General features: G+C 34.2%; 1 protein-coding gene across 6 annotated transcripts in view; it reads right to left on the reverse strand.

Moving 5' to 3' along the window:
- Positions 1 to 11,556: 11,556 nt before the first annotated feature.
- Positions 11,557 to 15,071, reverse strand: part of PLAG1 (PLAG1 zinc finger) — a 28,584-nt gene continuing 25,069 nt past the window's right edge. For 4 of the 6 annotated variants that reach the window (XM_039351439.1, XM_039351438.1, XM_039351436.1 and 1 more), the window contains exons 3-4: positions 14,384 to 14,742; positions 11,557 to 13,898 (exon numbers count right to left, since the gene is read on the reverse strand). In XM_039351439.1, coding sequence (XP_039207373.1) covers positions 12,635 to 13,898; positions 14,384 to 14,625 — 1,506 coding nt within the window. In that variant the 5' untranslated portion in view covers positions 14,626 to 14,742 and the 3' untranslated portion in view covers positions 11,557 to 12,634. The remainder of the gene's footprint in view (positions 13,899 to 14,383; positions 14,743 to 15,071) is intronic. The other 2 variants (XM_039351442.1, XM_039351441.1) reach the window with 1 other exon arrangement.

Below are 15,071 nucleotides of genomic sequence, written 5' to 3' on the forward strand. Positions count from 1 at the left end.
AGCCAGTGTTGTCCAAAGACATTTTCCATGGACATGTGACCAACATGACTATATACCAAAGGCATATGGACTGTTGTTACCTTCCCACCAAAGTTGTATTTATTAATTTAATTGCATTTGCATGCTTTTCAATTGTTAGGTGAGCAGGAGCTGGGGTAGAAACGGGAATTCACCCCGTTGTGCAGCACTTGAGTCTCAAACCCAGACTGTCAACTTTCCAGCTGACCTCAGTTTTTTTAACTGCTGAGCTATCGCACCTCCTTTATGATAATTAATATAATTCCTTAATAACTTTGTTTCATACAGGCTAAATTACAACCTAAAACAGATGTGCATCATGTTCTAGAAAAGTATTACTACAAAATCTATGTTCTTCAATTTCATAGTAATTACTCTTCATATACTTGACAACAACATTTTTATGATGTAAATCACAAACCATATTTCTTTCTGGAACTGGGGCCACAAACAGTACAACAGTCCATTATATGCTTTTTATAGATTCATTTTAAATTTCAACACAATTCTCTGCCAGTTTTCTTATTTTAAATTGTATGGCAGGTAAACATCTGCAAGTATTTCACTCTTGTGAGAAAGAAGTCAACTCTTTGCATTTTTGGGCAGCAGTTAAAAGCAAAAAGTCCACCTGGAAGTGATAATTTTATGGAGCTACACAACTGAATAACAAAGTATTACCTGTAGTTTTAGAGAACATAGGTTGTTTATAAACTACAATTCTGAGTATTTTAGGTATTTTTCTTAAACAAATACTATGGATGAAATTAATAAAAGGAATTGTTCATCCATTTGATGTTACAATTTCTTCATTAACAACTCCCACTCCCTTTTATAAACCAAAATGGTAACCACTGGCACTAATAACAGTTTTCTTTCAGAGGTAAATTGCTTCAGCAGGAATCTTGCTGAGATCAGAACAGCAGAGATCAAAGGGTTACTTCTTTCCTTGACTGGCCTTTCAGTAGCTGCTGAATTGTAAATTACTGTAAAAGTGAGCCTCAGAGGGGCAATTGGTAAGTAGTCACTGATCAATATAATACATGTTTTACAAGTCAAATTGTAAAGTCCAAGTAGGAACACAAAAATGAACATAGATAAAAATGCTTTGTTAGTAGGAGTCATAAAACAAGAGAAACTCAAATGCATAACTCGTCATAAGAATCCCCATAACTGATCAATTTAATAAAATAGTATATTTATAAACTGCTTAAATATATAAATATATTTAAAACATAGGCAGTAACATGCTATAAAACATAGGCAGTAACATGCTTTTAAACTTTTAAAATTTGAAATACTAGAAAATTTAAGTTTAAGACCTACTTATTGTAAGCTACTTTATCAAATTCTTTACTCAGGTAACAAATAGGTGCTAATCAGCTTCCATGAGTTCTGTGATATAATAAAAAATCCTTTTTTTTTTTTTTTTTTTTTACCTTAGCTAAGTTTGATGCTCCTTAAGGGATCTTCATATTCAGCATGGTGTTAGAATTTTGCTACTTCCTTTGTAGTGTTTGGATCTTTATCTCCAAATAGATACTTATATAAGTTCAAAGTTCAATAAGTTCTGTTGAGCAACAATAATTTCTGATGATCCATTTCTGCATGGACAAATTTTTTTGTTATAAAGAATATTAACCCTCAAGGATTGTTGATGAGTGACTATCAAAGCAAGAATGAAAACTCTGTGATCCTTTGGGAGAATAAGTTGTTTGAGATACCAAGCTACTTATGTAGTAAACTAAATAGCTATTACTTCAAATAAATTATGTTTTGATCTTCTTAACCTGGGTTGGACAGAATCAAATACAGATAACTGACTTCCTAATCCTAATTATATTCCAAAAAGGGATTGGGTTAGAAGTTTGGCCATGAAACATTTATTGGTAGTTTGCATATGTTATGTTTAACAGCATATCAAATTTGATCCTTTGTTCAACAGGTCTGTAACCAATCTCCTTTTCTTAAAAGAGCTAATTAGTTAATATACAATTATACTAATTCTTTTTTATTTCCTTTGTACAATAGTTATCTTTTATAGTAATAACAAAATAATTATACTTTTCTACTTGCTAGTTGTATGTTAATTTGTTATTGATTCAAGTAGAGAATTTGTGGCTTTCATGTTATTTTGCATTCATTGCATTACAACCAATGTTCTGTGTCTTGCAAAAATAAAGAGAACAAAAATGCTATTAGTTCTTAGTGGAATTGCTTATTGTTATGTGGTAGCATTTGTGAAGCTATGTAACTTTTTCAATGTATAATTAAAAATAAAAATAGACGGAATAAAAATTCTACAAAAGCCAAACATGTTTAATGCTTAGTCTCATGGGAACTTCTATATCAATGGTGGCGAACCTATGGCACAGGTGCCAGAGACGGCATTCGGAGCCCTCTCTGTGGGCACATGTGCCGTTGCCCCAGATTTGCCTCCCCCCACGACCCCCTCCTCTCCAGCAGCCTCCGAAGGAGTCACCCCCGAGCGTGGCCCACACAGAGCAGTGCAGCCAAGGACATGGCAGCCAGGCAGCGTATACAAGACTTTGCCCTCACGACCCATCATGCAGTTGATGCTGCAGGGTGCGGGCAGAGAGCGGCTGCCACAGGGCTGCTGGGCTGCCTGGGCGATCTGCGGCGGGCCCTGGAGGCAGTAAGTGGTCCTGTGGGCAGGCGGGGTGGGGGCAGAGTGGGGGCAGGCAGGGGGGTAGAGCATACCCCTGCTCTACCCAGTTTTTGGGCACTCGGTCTCTAAAAGGTTCACCATCACTGTTCTATATCTTTTAAAAACAAATGCACATATTTCTCCTTGAAGAATCCCCCCCCCAAATAATGTTTTAATTGGCCATAATGGATCTTCAATGAAAAAAACTCTTGATTATATTTTTCTAGTTCTCCAGAATGGACATAATCTTCCATGTAGAGTAAGGCAGTAGGTAGAATGCTATTCCTAACTCTAAATAATTATTTCCTTTTCTTAACATGCTCACACAATTCACAGATTTCCAGCTGTTCATGATGATAAATATTTTGGAACTATCTTAGGAAGCTGATTTTGATTTGTAATTCTACATTTCCAGCTTTTATATATGCTCATTTTGGTTTGATCAATTATTCTTTAAATCAGGGGTGTCAAACTCACAATGTCACATGATGTGTCGCGACGTATCATGATTTTTTTGCCTTTGCCAGCAATTGGATGGGCATGGTTTTGCATCCGGCCCGTGGGCCGGCAGTTTGACACCCCTGCTTTAAATAGACCAATGTTGGCCAATTTATTTTCTACAATCAAGGCCAATGGATAAGCATTGTTATCCATTAAAATGAGAGGTGCAAGTTTCAATGAAAGAAACAAAACTAATAACTCAAAATTTCCTCCAAGCCTCATGTTCAGTTTTGGGCATACCTATTTCAAGTCTGATGCCTTCATTAGAGATTAATGCAGCAAGCATTGACCTCAAAAATTTAGTTTATAGGACCTTGTTGGGAATGTTCTTAACAAAGTCAACATGTGTCACAAGATTTTGCTCTGTTCAAGAGTTTGACCTCAGTTTAATGCCTGCAGGAATAGACTTTTCTGATACAGAAGAATCTTCTAATGTAATTGATGTACATATGAGCTTTCCAGGATGCTGAGATATGGAATATTGTCCTAAGGTATTTGAATGAGAATGCTTTGTCTCATAAGCACTCTCACATAAATTAAGGTTTAATTTATGAAGATCACAAAAATAGGTAATAAAATTTCAGTGTTCTTCAGTACAAGAGAGACCACTGACTAAACTTGAAGGTTTATTCCCAAGGTTTTCAAAGGATCTATTGGGTCTTTGGAGTTCAGTCAGTTAATGGCATATCATTAACACTAAAAGTCATTTAAGGATTTGGAGAACGAATGTGTTACTAGTCTAATGATTCTCAAAATGAAAGGACCTTAATGGGAAAAAAGCCCAGTTATGTTCATAACAGTTAGCTTTCTGACTTTGGGTGTAGAGTTTGGATGTAGGTAATGAATTGAATCCAATCTTAGGCAAAATAGATTTGGAAACCATGTCTGCATTAGACTTAGTTGATCTTTCTTTGGAAGATAATTGTGTGTTTGAGGATGCCCTGCAACAGATGTGGCTAATCCACAATCTCCTGTTAGATAAAAGGAATCTAGCAATAGATATGTATTTGACTTATTTAAATATCAAATACGATAAAACATTCTTAAATCTTACCTTTGAAAGAATCCACTCTTGGAAAAATGCAGCCCTTGGAGCTTTAGAACTTCTACTTTGGAGTGCATGATTCAGATTTGGTTAACTTATACAACTCTAAGTTAACTACTTTAAATTGGTTCCAAGAACAAGTCAAAGCAATGTTTACTGTAGAAAACTGTAAGCTTTTGCAGAATTGGTTCCTCTTTCCGATTATATTTATCACCTGAAGCCTTGTTCTTAATTTCCGGTGGTCTGGTTGAAGAATTTACTCTGAGATAGGTCACCAAAGAATTCCTTCTAAGAGAATCTTACCTGGCCTTCTGTTAACTCTCACTGAACTAAAGAAGTAATTTTTTTGCTATGTATTTGGGGTTCTTATGCTGCCTTATACTTTAATAGCTACTCTCTTTCTAAAACTTTTGGTTCTGCAGCAGGTTATGATGCTAAACTAGAAACTGAGAAATTGTAAATTCTAGTCCTATTATAGGAATGGAAGCTACAAGTAGTAGTAGATGTATAGCTACAAATAGTAATAATGTATAGCTACAAGTTGCTGTAAAAATTCCTATACTGGAGATAGGATTGGGTTGGATGATGTTCAAGATGTTTTATGATCGTTATATTAATTATTCTGTCATTTAAATTTTATCGATCTTTTAGAATTAATATTACATTATGATGAAAAGCAATGATGACTTCAAGTATCAGGGATGGCTTTTTAAAGAACTGCCATTTCCTATTATAACATGATTACAAATGTTAAGCAGAAAAAGCCCAAACTAAATACTACTCACATAAAGTGGCAAGTTGCTGAATTTAGAATTGGATAATCACAAATCTTTGGCCTGAAAATTTTAATTTAGAATTATGGTACTGCCTTCCTGCTGTGGGTTTAAGGTTAACAAAATGTTTAATACAGTTTGTCTACACAAGAGGGCAATCTTATCTTTTATTTGCATGAATGTAGCCAAAGAATAATTTTGAACAAGCCATTTAAAGTAATTTTATTAAATTGCTAGTATTGGTAAGAAAGAATCACATTAGATTTTTATCCTATAAATGAAAACATAAATCCAGTTATTACTCGTTTTCCAACTTTACTAAACATTTCCATCTTATCATATTCATAAACAAAAAGCTGAGAACATAGGTGTTCGTGCTGGAATAAGGAAATATTCCATATATTGGGAATGGATTGAGAGACTCAGTCACTCATACCGCAGTAACTTCCCAAATGAATTACTGTAGCACTCTGTATAAGGGAATGTCCTTGAAGAGTGTCTGAAAGTTTCAGCTGATGTAAAATACAGAGGTATGGGCAATTATATGTGCTCCAAGCACATGTATGCATATGTTACCCTTCTGTTCTATAAGCTGCATTGGTTGCCAGTTTGATTCTGGATATAATTTAAGGCACTGGTGATAACATTGAAAACCCTACATGGCATGGAGCCAGCTTATTTGAAAGAAGGTCTCTCCCCAATTACATCTACTCATCCCATCAGGTCTGGCAGATGGAGAATGTTGTGGTCCAAAGAGCTGTTTGATGAGACCCAGGAAAAGAGCCTTGTCTGGCCTGGCGCCCACCTTATGTAGTATCACTCCTCCCCAGGGTAAACCCTGTTGGAAGTTTCTCAAAATTGGGTTTTGCCATCAGGCTTGGGGATCCCATGGAAGTGTGGAGTCCCATTAAATGGCTGGCGTAAGTGTAGAATGCTCTCTTTCCTGTCTTTTTGTTATGTTTTAATGGTTGAATTATGTTGGTAGTTTCTATTTTTAATTGTATACGGCTCCCAGAGTCACATGCCAGTAAGATAGCTGGCTATATAAATTCAATAAATAAATAAATGTAGTGAGGGAATCACAAATCTTTTATCTTCTTCAAATTTCCAATGCAAAGTTAAGGGAAAAACGCAACCCATGAATCATCAACTATTTTATTGTTTCCATATCAAAAAGGGCTTAGCAGGTTATTCTCAACCAAGTGTATGAAGAAACCAGTTTTGCTAGATTCACTCACCTCATATTTCATGTTTCCGATGTTGATATGAGATGGTGTCAGTTAAAAAAACTGGGCAGATCTGAATACCTGATGAGATAGATTATATGAAGTATAAAGCTTCATAAAAGAATTCCTATTTCTGATACAATTCCGTTGCGCTTGCGGAACACAAGTAGAATTTACAGTCCTTCAGATCTTGAGCTTTAATATTGTTTCTCACCATTGACTTTATAGCAGGGTTTCCCAACCTTGGCTATTCCAGGTGTGTGAACTTCCATTCCCAATATTCCACAGCCAGCATGAGCATTGGACATTCTGGAAATGGACTCCCACATATCTAAACATGGCTAGTGTTGGGAAACACTGCTTTATAGGGCTGGCTACTGGAAATTGAACACGATATATGCTACTTCAGCCTCTTCAGCTTACAGGAATTGGTAATGTTGTGAGAAACCTGAATAAATTGAATCTTCCAATACTAGTCTAAATCTGGTATTTGCACAATGATTTGTTCAGGTACTGTATAACAGAGTATTTGTTTTACTATTGAAATTTAGGACTGTCAGGAAAATAGATTTGCATAGTAATTAGTATACTTTCAAATTGCTGGATTGACCACTAAGATTAGAAATGAAAGAGCTCATACTACTATAAAACATCTATAACCATGGCTTTCATATATTTCAATCTAACAAAAATATGAGCTTGCTCTCAACCTAATCCTTCTGAAATATTCTCGGACCATCCTCTCTGTAATAAGATTTTATTGTTATCTATATAATTTGCAGGCAGCAGGGTTAGACTATTTTTATTTGAATGTACAGATTATACAAAGTAGTTTGCTTTGGGCTTAGCATTTTGTGGGAAACAATTGATGGTTTCTTTCTCATATTTTTGTGTTTCCCCATCTCCCAAAAGGAATTCTTTTTAGTTGCCGACATACTGGTGGTATTGTTTTTAATTGGGATTTTTCACTGAAACATTTTCACATGTAGGGCTGCACAGCTTTATTTTGTGAACTTAAGGGCTTAAGGCTGTTTCTTCTGAGCTTTCCCCCCAGCATGGATAAATCTTCCCACTTTTCATGGAGGAGGGACTAAAAGTCAAAGTCTTGCAGAAGCATGATATCCATTTCATTATGATTCTCAAAACACAAAAACAATGAATCCTGGACTGAACTATTAACATGGAACCCTCACATGCTGTGCAAGATTTAATGTTGTCCTCAACAGAAACTGCATGTTCTTTTACAAGTTTTGTGTTTCTGAATCATGAGAGGAAATTGAAAGCATTTTGAGATAGGCAAACAATAGCAAAGCCAGTTTGATGTAGAGGTTAAAACTTCAGGCTAGGAATTCAGAGACTGGGAATTCCAGTTCCACCTTAGGCATAAAACCAGTAACCTAGGGCTAATCATTTTCTCTCAGCCCTAGGAAGCAGTCATTGGCAAACCATTTCTTAAAAACTTTGCCAAGAAAACTGCAGGGACTAGTCCAGGCAATCTTCATGAGTTAAAAACTGACTCAAAGGCCAAAAACAGAACACCTTACAGATTATCTTGAATTTTTCTTTTGTTTTAAAATGCAGCATAATTAGTGGCAAACTATAAATTCCTCATTTAGAAAAAACTTCTGGGGACATTTTCAATATGGGGAATGCATTTTACCCAGAAGTTCTCCTTGTGTTCTGGGGTCAAATGATGCAGTGATGCTATTTATCATTCTTCTTTCAAACAGTAAAGTTGTCAATTATCCACAAATTTAAAAAGTAGCTCGAAGACATTAATGGTTACCGCAACAACAGATAAACAACATACAGCAGCTTAAATCCAGGCATATTTTGTACATAACTAAAACCATTTGTAGTTTTATTGATATTTTGTGGAGTTCACATACTTTTTTGTACAGCAAACATAACACTGTAGGCTGCAAGAAGCTGCAGCACTATTGTTTAATAGCAGCAAGTTATATTTTTATCAGGGTATGTGTACAATAAATAGTCTGTTTCTTTGGATATGAATGTCTAAAATGAATTTCTGCTGCAGCTTCATAATGTGATAGCTATTTTACAGAGCTTATACACAAAAATATATATGCAATCTGTCTATATTTTATACAAATACAACAGTAGTTTGTGAATACATTGTAAAGTACATATACATGATAAGCAACACAAATTTCCATATCACAGGATAGTAATTTTAAATGAAATACACAAATTCAGTCTGGAATGCATTTTTCTATTTTGACTCAAAAAATTTGTATCACTGAAACTTTTTAGCACGGAAGTTTAAACATTTCTCACTATCTAAAAATATAGTTTCAGCAATCCAGGTTTGTTTCAGATGTCATCCTTTTTTATGTTAATTCCCAGTCTGTCAATATTTAAGGGCTTTTATAAACAAGTATGTTCTTCACTTCACACCATATTAAAAGCTCCATTCATTTTAGTTTTGATGATAGGTTTATTTGGGCATATATGTCCAAGTTTCTACTTCTTGCAAGTGTATATGAAAAAAATGTGGTATACAAAATTCATTAATGACAAATTAAGTCACAGTATAAAAATATACATCTATAAATCTAATATAGGCCTTTCTCTATGGATAAAAATACACCAGTCTAAATGAGACAGGGAGATCTGTAGCACCATGAGAGGAGTTGTATCCCAAGTTATATTAGCAGCATGATCCACTATAATATATTTGCAGGAGTGTTTCTGAGAAGATAAACATTCATTCTGGTTCAGTTGTACCACTGATGCGGATACTGAAAAGTCTTTGCATGCAGTTAACAATAGTTCTATGTTAATTAGGGTTAAATACTTATTGAAAGTTAAGGACTTTCAATATGTGGACACCTTTATAAAAGTGAAGGGTATGTTAATCAACATGACTTACTTTAAATGATCTCTAATTTCAAATGGGTGGTTAACTTACTGTATACTGATATGATGTTGATAGGCAGCTGTCATTCATTTACATTTAATGTAAATGTAGAGATCTTTGTACTCAGAGGCACATCATTTTAACCTGGCCAACCAGTGTATGAGACAAATAATTAAGAGCTTCATCCTTTTCTTTATATTAATAGGCATAAGATCAACCTATGTTGATTTCAACCTATGAATTTCAACAACAGCATCATGTGGTAGGATATCACACTTTGAAATTCTGTTTATTAACATTCTAAAGATTTCTCTCCTATGAATAATGCATAGAATAAATTTCACTAACTAAACTTTAAAGGTATTCCAAATAAAATGTACAGGGCTGAGCTGTTAGCTTAAAATCCTGTGCTTAATGTCATTCCCATTGAATTATATGGGATTCAGCTAACAATTGTGAAAACATGACTGCAACCTCCAAGTTCGATGTATACACTTAAATATGGTTAACCACTCAATTATTGGACTGATATTAAATGGAAGTAAAAGATATTATTGAAATTGTAAACCTAGGAATCTACTGTAAAACTCTTTAAAAAGACACTCTAGTTCTGTGCAATAGAGCAAATTGATAAAAAAGAATACTTTATGATGTACCTGTTAATAGTTACACTGTTTACCATCTTGTACCCAAAGCATTATATCAAAAGCCTGCATATGTCATCTAATGGCACTTGAAAAAGTAATATTTTTTTAAAAAAACAGAAAGCATAACCTGCAAGAATTTTTTATAAGATTTATATTTTTGTTTTGAAAGTGCTATATCTTGTATTATGTGTAACACAGAAATTGATCGAGCTTTAGTTTAAAACACCACACGCGCACACACAGCATAAAATACATATAGCGCTCACTAGGTAAAAGATCCTGAAAATATGTACTCTTAACATTCATTATTAGCTTAATAAAGCAATCAGGTCTGGCTCATGTCAGTACATGGTTTTTGGAAACCTCTACTGTCAAATGAATAAATCACTCTATTCCACAATTCACTACTAATAAAACAAAAGATATATATATATATATATATATATATATATATATATATATATATATATATATATATAAAATCTCACACACACACACACACGTAGCATACAAAGTGTGGTGCATGAGCAGCCAGCACACACAACACTTCATTCTTAAGAGTTAACCTGGTAATTATAAAATAGGCTTTAAAATTGACATTTTAAAGATGCCAAACAATGTCTCTGCTTAAATGATAGTCATAAAGCACTAGTGTGTAAATAATACCTACACTGTCATCCCGCTTCCATATATTCATACATCTTCAGTGACATTCACACAAGGTGTAGCCATTTACCAAAGTACTAACTGAATGAGGTTCAATATCTTGTCTGAAATTCTATTGCTAATTTTAAATGCACCTATTCTCTAATTAATCCCATTTCAGAACCTGAAAGAGCTGCCATGACAATATGGATCTTTAACATGGATTAAGGATTATTGGAAAAATTAGTTCTTATTTTTTAGAAAAACAAGATAACCAGCAACTAATACTGAAACATTGTTATAACATGCTTTATACATACCAACCCTGTCAAAAATTGTAAATAATGTGGTGATAAATATAAAAAACTGATAGGTTAAAATTGGTTCATTTCATTTTTTTAATAAGTGAAACTTTGTTTTCAATTATATGTCTTATGACAGTATTTTCCTAGGAACACAAATAATTATGAGTAATAAAAAAACTGGGATAAAGACAATGAAGCCTGAAGCCAATTCTGTTTTTAAGGGTTGAAAGTAATCACCATCTACAAAAAACATTTCTTGTAGAATGAGTCCTTTGAAATGATAAAGCCTTTTCCTTTGTGAAATCCCCCTACCCCGGGATTAAAATAATGGTGCTAAAAACCTGAAAAGCAATATTGAACAAATCATTCTATTAAAGATACATTTTAGCAATCTGTTTCACAGAAACTAAAAGAAGCAATCATGCAGCAGAGCTAATGACTACTTTGAGAAAGTATTCTCACAGCATATTGGAGCAGCTTACAAAATTTGAAAAGGTCTTTTCCTTATTAATACATCCTTATTTTAATGCCTTTGGAACAAAACACTTATAAAAAGTTACTATCCAGTAATAAAATTTAAATACATCAGTATAAAATAGTAAAATTATACCTGCATATTGCTCCTACGATAAAGTAGGAACTTATGATACAAATATTGGGAGCCAAAGCTCCTTAATGGGAGCAACTTTGTTTCTGTTAAATATATTTCCTTTAACTACTTAAAACTCATGTATTTAACCACACTAATGAATAGAGATAATTATATGATTTAAAAGTCTAAAGGTATCAGTGGATATGCTTCCAAATTACAGCAAACGAACATTTCCATTTTTATATCAGTTTTTCTTTCTTTTGGTTATTGGGAATATAAGAATATGTTTTGAAAAAGAATAGCAATTTGACATACAGCATGAATAGCTGTTTTGCTATTAGTTTTTTTTAAATACCTTGAATATTAAGTAAAAGTGGCATAAGCAATATGCTTTTACTTCACTCCTGAGAGTCCTGTTTTAAATTCTTCGCATTGAAAAAAAATCACTAGCCAAATATCCAGGTGTGGTAAGGAAGATTACCAGCAAAGGTCTTGCACAGGGGATAATAGATATCATGAAATATAACTCAAAAATGATTAGCTCCAATGTAATTATGGAAAAATATATTTGTGGATTTACATTCATGTTCTAACTTCAAATAGAAATCAACATGTGAAACCTTTTGGCAGATTTTGATTCATCTTTTAAATGACAATAGGAAATGACAGATATTTACAGAATGATGAAACCAAAATATTTATATTTCAAGGTAAGCTCTTAATTTTGTCTCTATTTAGAGTTGCCAATAAGGCATACTTTTTTTTTTTTTGCCAAATCACACTTCTTTGTAATTGCACTTAAATGAAGAAATACATTTTCATGCCTAATAGTGAAATTATTTAAGAAAAAATAGGTCCTTCAGAGCTTCTTAGAAGTCTACATGTAAAAAGCTGGACAATTTTTCATATTGGTGACAAATGCACTCATAAATCATTGTCTCAGTTGTTTTATACATTTTTGGTGAAAGTGTCGTTTTACTGTTTTGTTCTTTCTTAAAATTATCAGAAGAGCCACATTTAATTACCATAAAAATGATCAAATCTCAATGAAGCTTTAAAACAAGAGATCCATAATGTTCTGGAAATATTTTTTCCATACACTTTTTTTAAAATTGTGGATCTATTGGCAGTGAGGATACAGATTGTTTTAACAACCAGAGTAAACAACTGTGAATGAACACATTCAAACTATTTTAAAAGTTAATTTGAATTTTATACTGGCTTAGTGAGACTGATACTGTACAAAAGTAGATTTACAAATGACATAGTAGGCACTACAGTATTTACTGTCATCTAAGGCATTTCTACACATTTGTCACAAGGCCATTTTCTCATCTTATTGGAACGCTTGATGAAAACGTGGTAGAGTTGTGGTTGTGTTCAGACTACTAGTAAAAGCTGCAGATAATGAGTGAAGAGACCCAAGATTAATACCATTACCAGGGTCTTGAAGATCTTGTGCCTGTGGAGGAAGCTGAATCATAGATGAGTGTGCCTCCTCTTGTGAATAACTCATTCCAAGATTTCCCACAGAAACAGAAGGATTAAAAGGAGGTCCATTTACTGGTATAAAATTGAATAACTGAGAGAAGTCCAGTGATGGGGTATTTAGAGGTTCACTTATAGAAATAGAACTTTTCGAAAGAGAAACATCCCCAGATCCATCATCTAGTGGACCTACCTGAGGATCCAACCCTAACTTGGATGATGATGCTTGAGAATCTTGGGATGAAGAAGGCATACCACTTTGCAGTTCCAGTAAGTAACTTTCCATTTCCCCTTTCAATGGCTGGTCTTTCTCAGTCATAGAAACTGTATATGAGGTAGAACTGAGTGGATATTTTAAAGAAAGCTGGTGAGAAGGGTGGATTGATTCCATATCTATTGGACAAGGCATTCCTAAAGGTAATGATGTGGCAACCATTTGATGTGCAGATGTTGAACTCTGCATGGACTGAAGTTGTGTGTTGTATAGATTTAACTGTAGAGTGTTTGTAAATGGCTTTGATGTCAGTTCAGTGGAAGATAAAGACATCACAGGAAGCAGCTCGTCCTTTATAGGCACAGAAACATTGCAAGTAAATGGGTCAAGAAGGTCCATTGGCTCTGTTTTGACTTTCAAAAGTTCTTGATTATGACTTTTCTTCATATGCCGTGTTAGATGATCCTTCCGGCCAAATCTCTGTGCACAATACTGACAGAGGAAGTCCTTTCTTCCAGTGTGTACTACCATGTGTCTTCGGACATCCTTTCGGGTATAAAACCGTCGATCACAATGTTCACACTGGTGTTTTTTCTCCTTCACTCCACCTGATGATTTGCCTGCATGAGTTTTTAGGTGCTCCAGCAGCACCCCTGTGCTTTCAAATGTCTGCAAACATACTTTACAGTTGAGATCACCACTTGTTGCAGCATGCAAAGCCAGGTGACGCTTAAATCCAAGCTTCGTATTGTAGTTCTTTCCACATTCTTCACACTTAAAGGCCTCTTTATTGGGATTATGTGTATGTAGGTGATTCTTTAGATGATCTTTTCGATGAAACATTTTCTCACAATAATTACACTTGTGGGTTTTCTCAGGAGAATGAGTAGCCATATGCCTTTAAACACAGATATATTCTGTAAGTATTTATTTTGACCAAAAGGTACATATGCTCATTTTTATGATACCTAAATACTAAATATTTTTGAAAGAAATTTACATAAGTCATGTCACTACAGACAGTACATATGATACTAAAATGTAGCAACACACATTATAAGCTAATTTATTCAACTGATGCTTTGATGATTTTAAGTTACATTAACATTTTATTATGTAGTATTACTTGTTATAGCCATACCCAAAGTGCTCAGTCCATTCACTCCTTGGTAAACAAGTTTATATAACTTGTTTAAACTTTTCTTTTCAAATACACACATACAAATTCAGATTTGTTTATAATATTAAGCACTGTAGTTTATAATTGTACAACTTGATGTCTAAATTAACATTTCCTCTCAGAAAAATCAGCTGAAGTGTACACAGATATATATTAAATGGCCAACACATAATATAATCTGAAAAATAAATAGAGTTTAATACCTTAGTAATTTGTACTTAGAAACAAAGGCCTTGGTGCAGTCTTGTTGTGTGCACTTGTAGGGCCTCTCTCCTGTGTGAGAGTATGAGTGAACCTTTAATTTCTCAACACTGTTAAAGGCCTTGTCACACAGTTGGCAAGGAAAGTTTTTTCTTGGTTTGGATTCACCACGCTTACGTTTCCCTGAAGGGACTTTCTGGGTATCTCTTACTTCTGACAAATCACCAGGAATGACAGTGGCCATCGCAGCCTAAACCAGGCCTTCTTGTTGGACACTTGGGACCTGCCCAACTCCACTAAATGATTTAGCTTTAGATGGCTTCTCAAGTTTCATGTGGTCGTTAAAGAAAGCAAAAGGGGACTGGAAAAAAAAATAAGAAACAACTATTTGTAACTACACTTAATTTTGAAGTTTACTTGCTATGTGATGCTTTTGAATAAAGCAGATATAAAATTAGGTTCAGCTGGTCTAATGTAATATATGTAGGCGCTTTTTAGACTATTTATTACAGCTCAAAATTCACTGCTCAGGATGGACAGATCCACATGTACTCTGAAGTACCTCATATTGCTTTATAGGTTTTTGAATTAATTTATGTACGTTTTCATGAAATTTTAGCATCAAAATTCAAGTTGACTAATATATACTTCCAAAGGATTGTTGTCTGACTCATAGCATTGTGAAAATGA

Source organism: Crotalus tigris, unplaced genomic scaffold (assembly GCF_016545835.1).
Source record: "Crotalus tigris isolate CLP2741 ecotype Arizona unplaced genomic scaffold, ASM1654583v1 scf7180000018371.15429387391:27106975, whole genome shotgun sequence".
Lineage (NCBI taxonomy): Eukaryota > Metazoa > Chordata > Lepidosauria > Squamata > Viperidae > Crotalus > Crotalus tigris.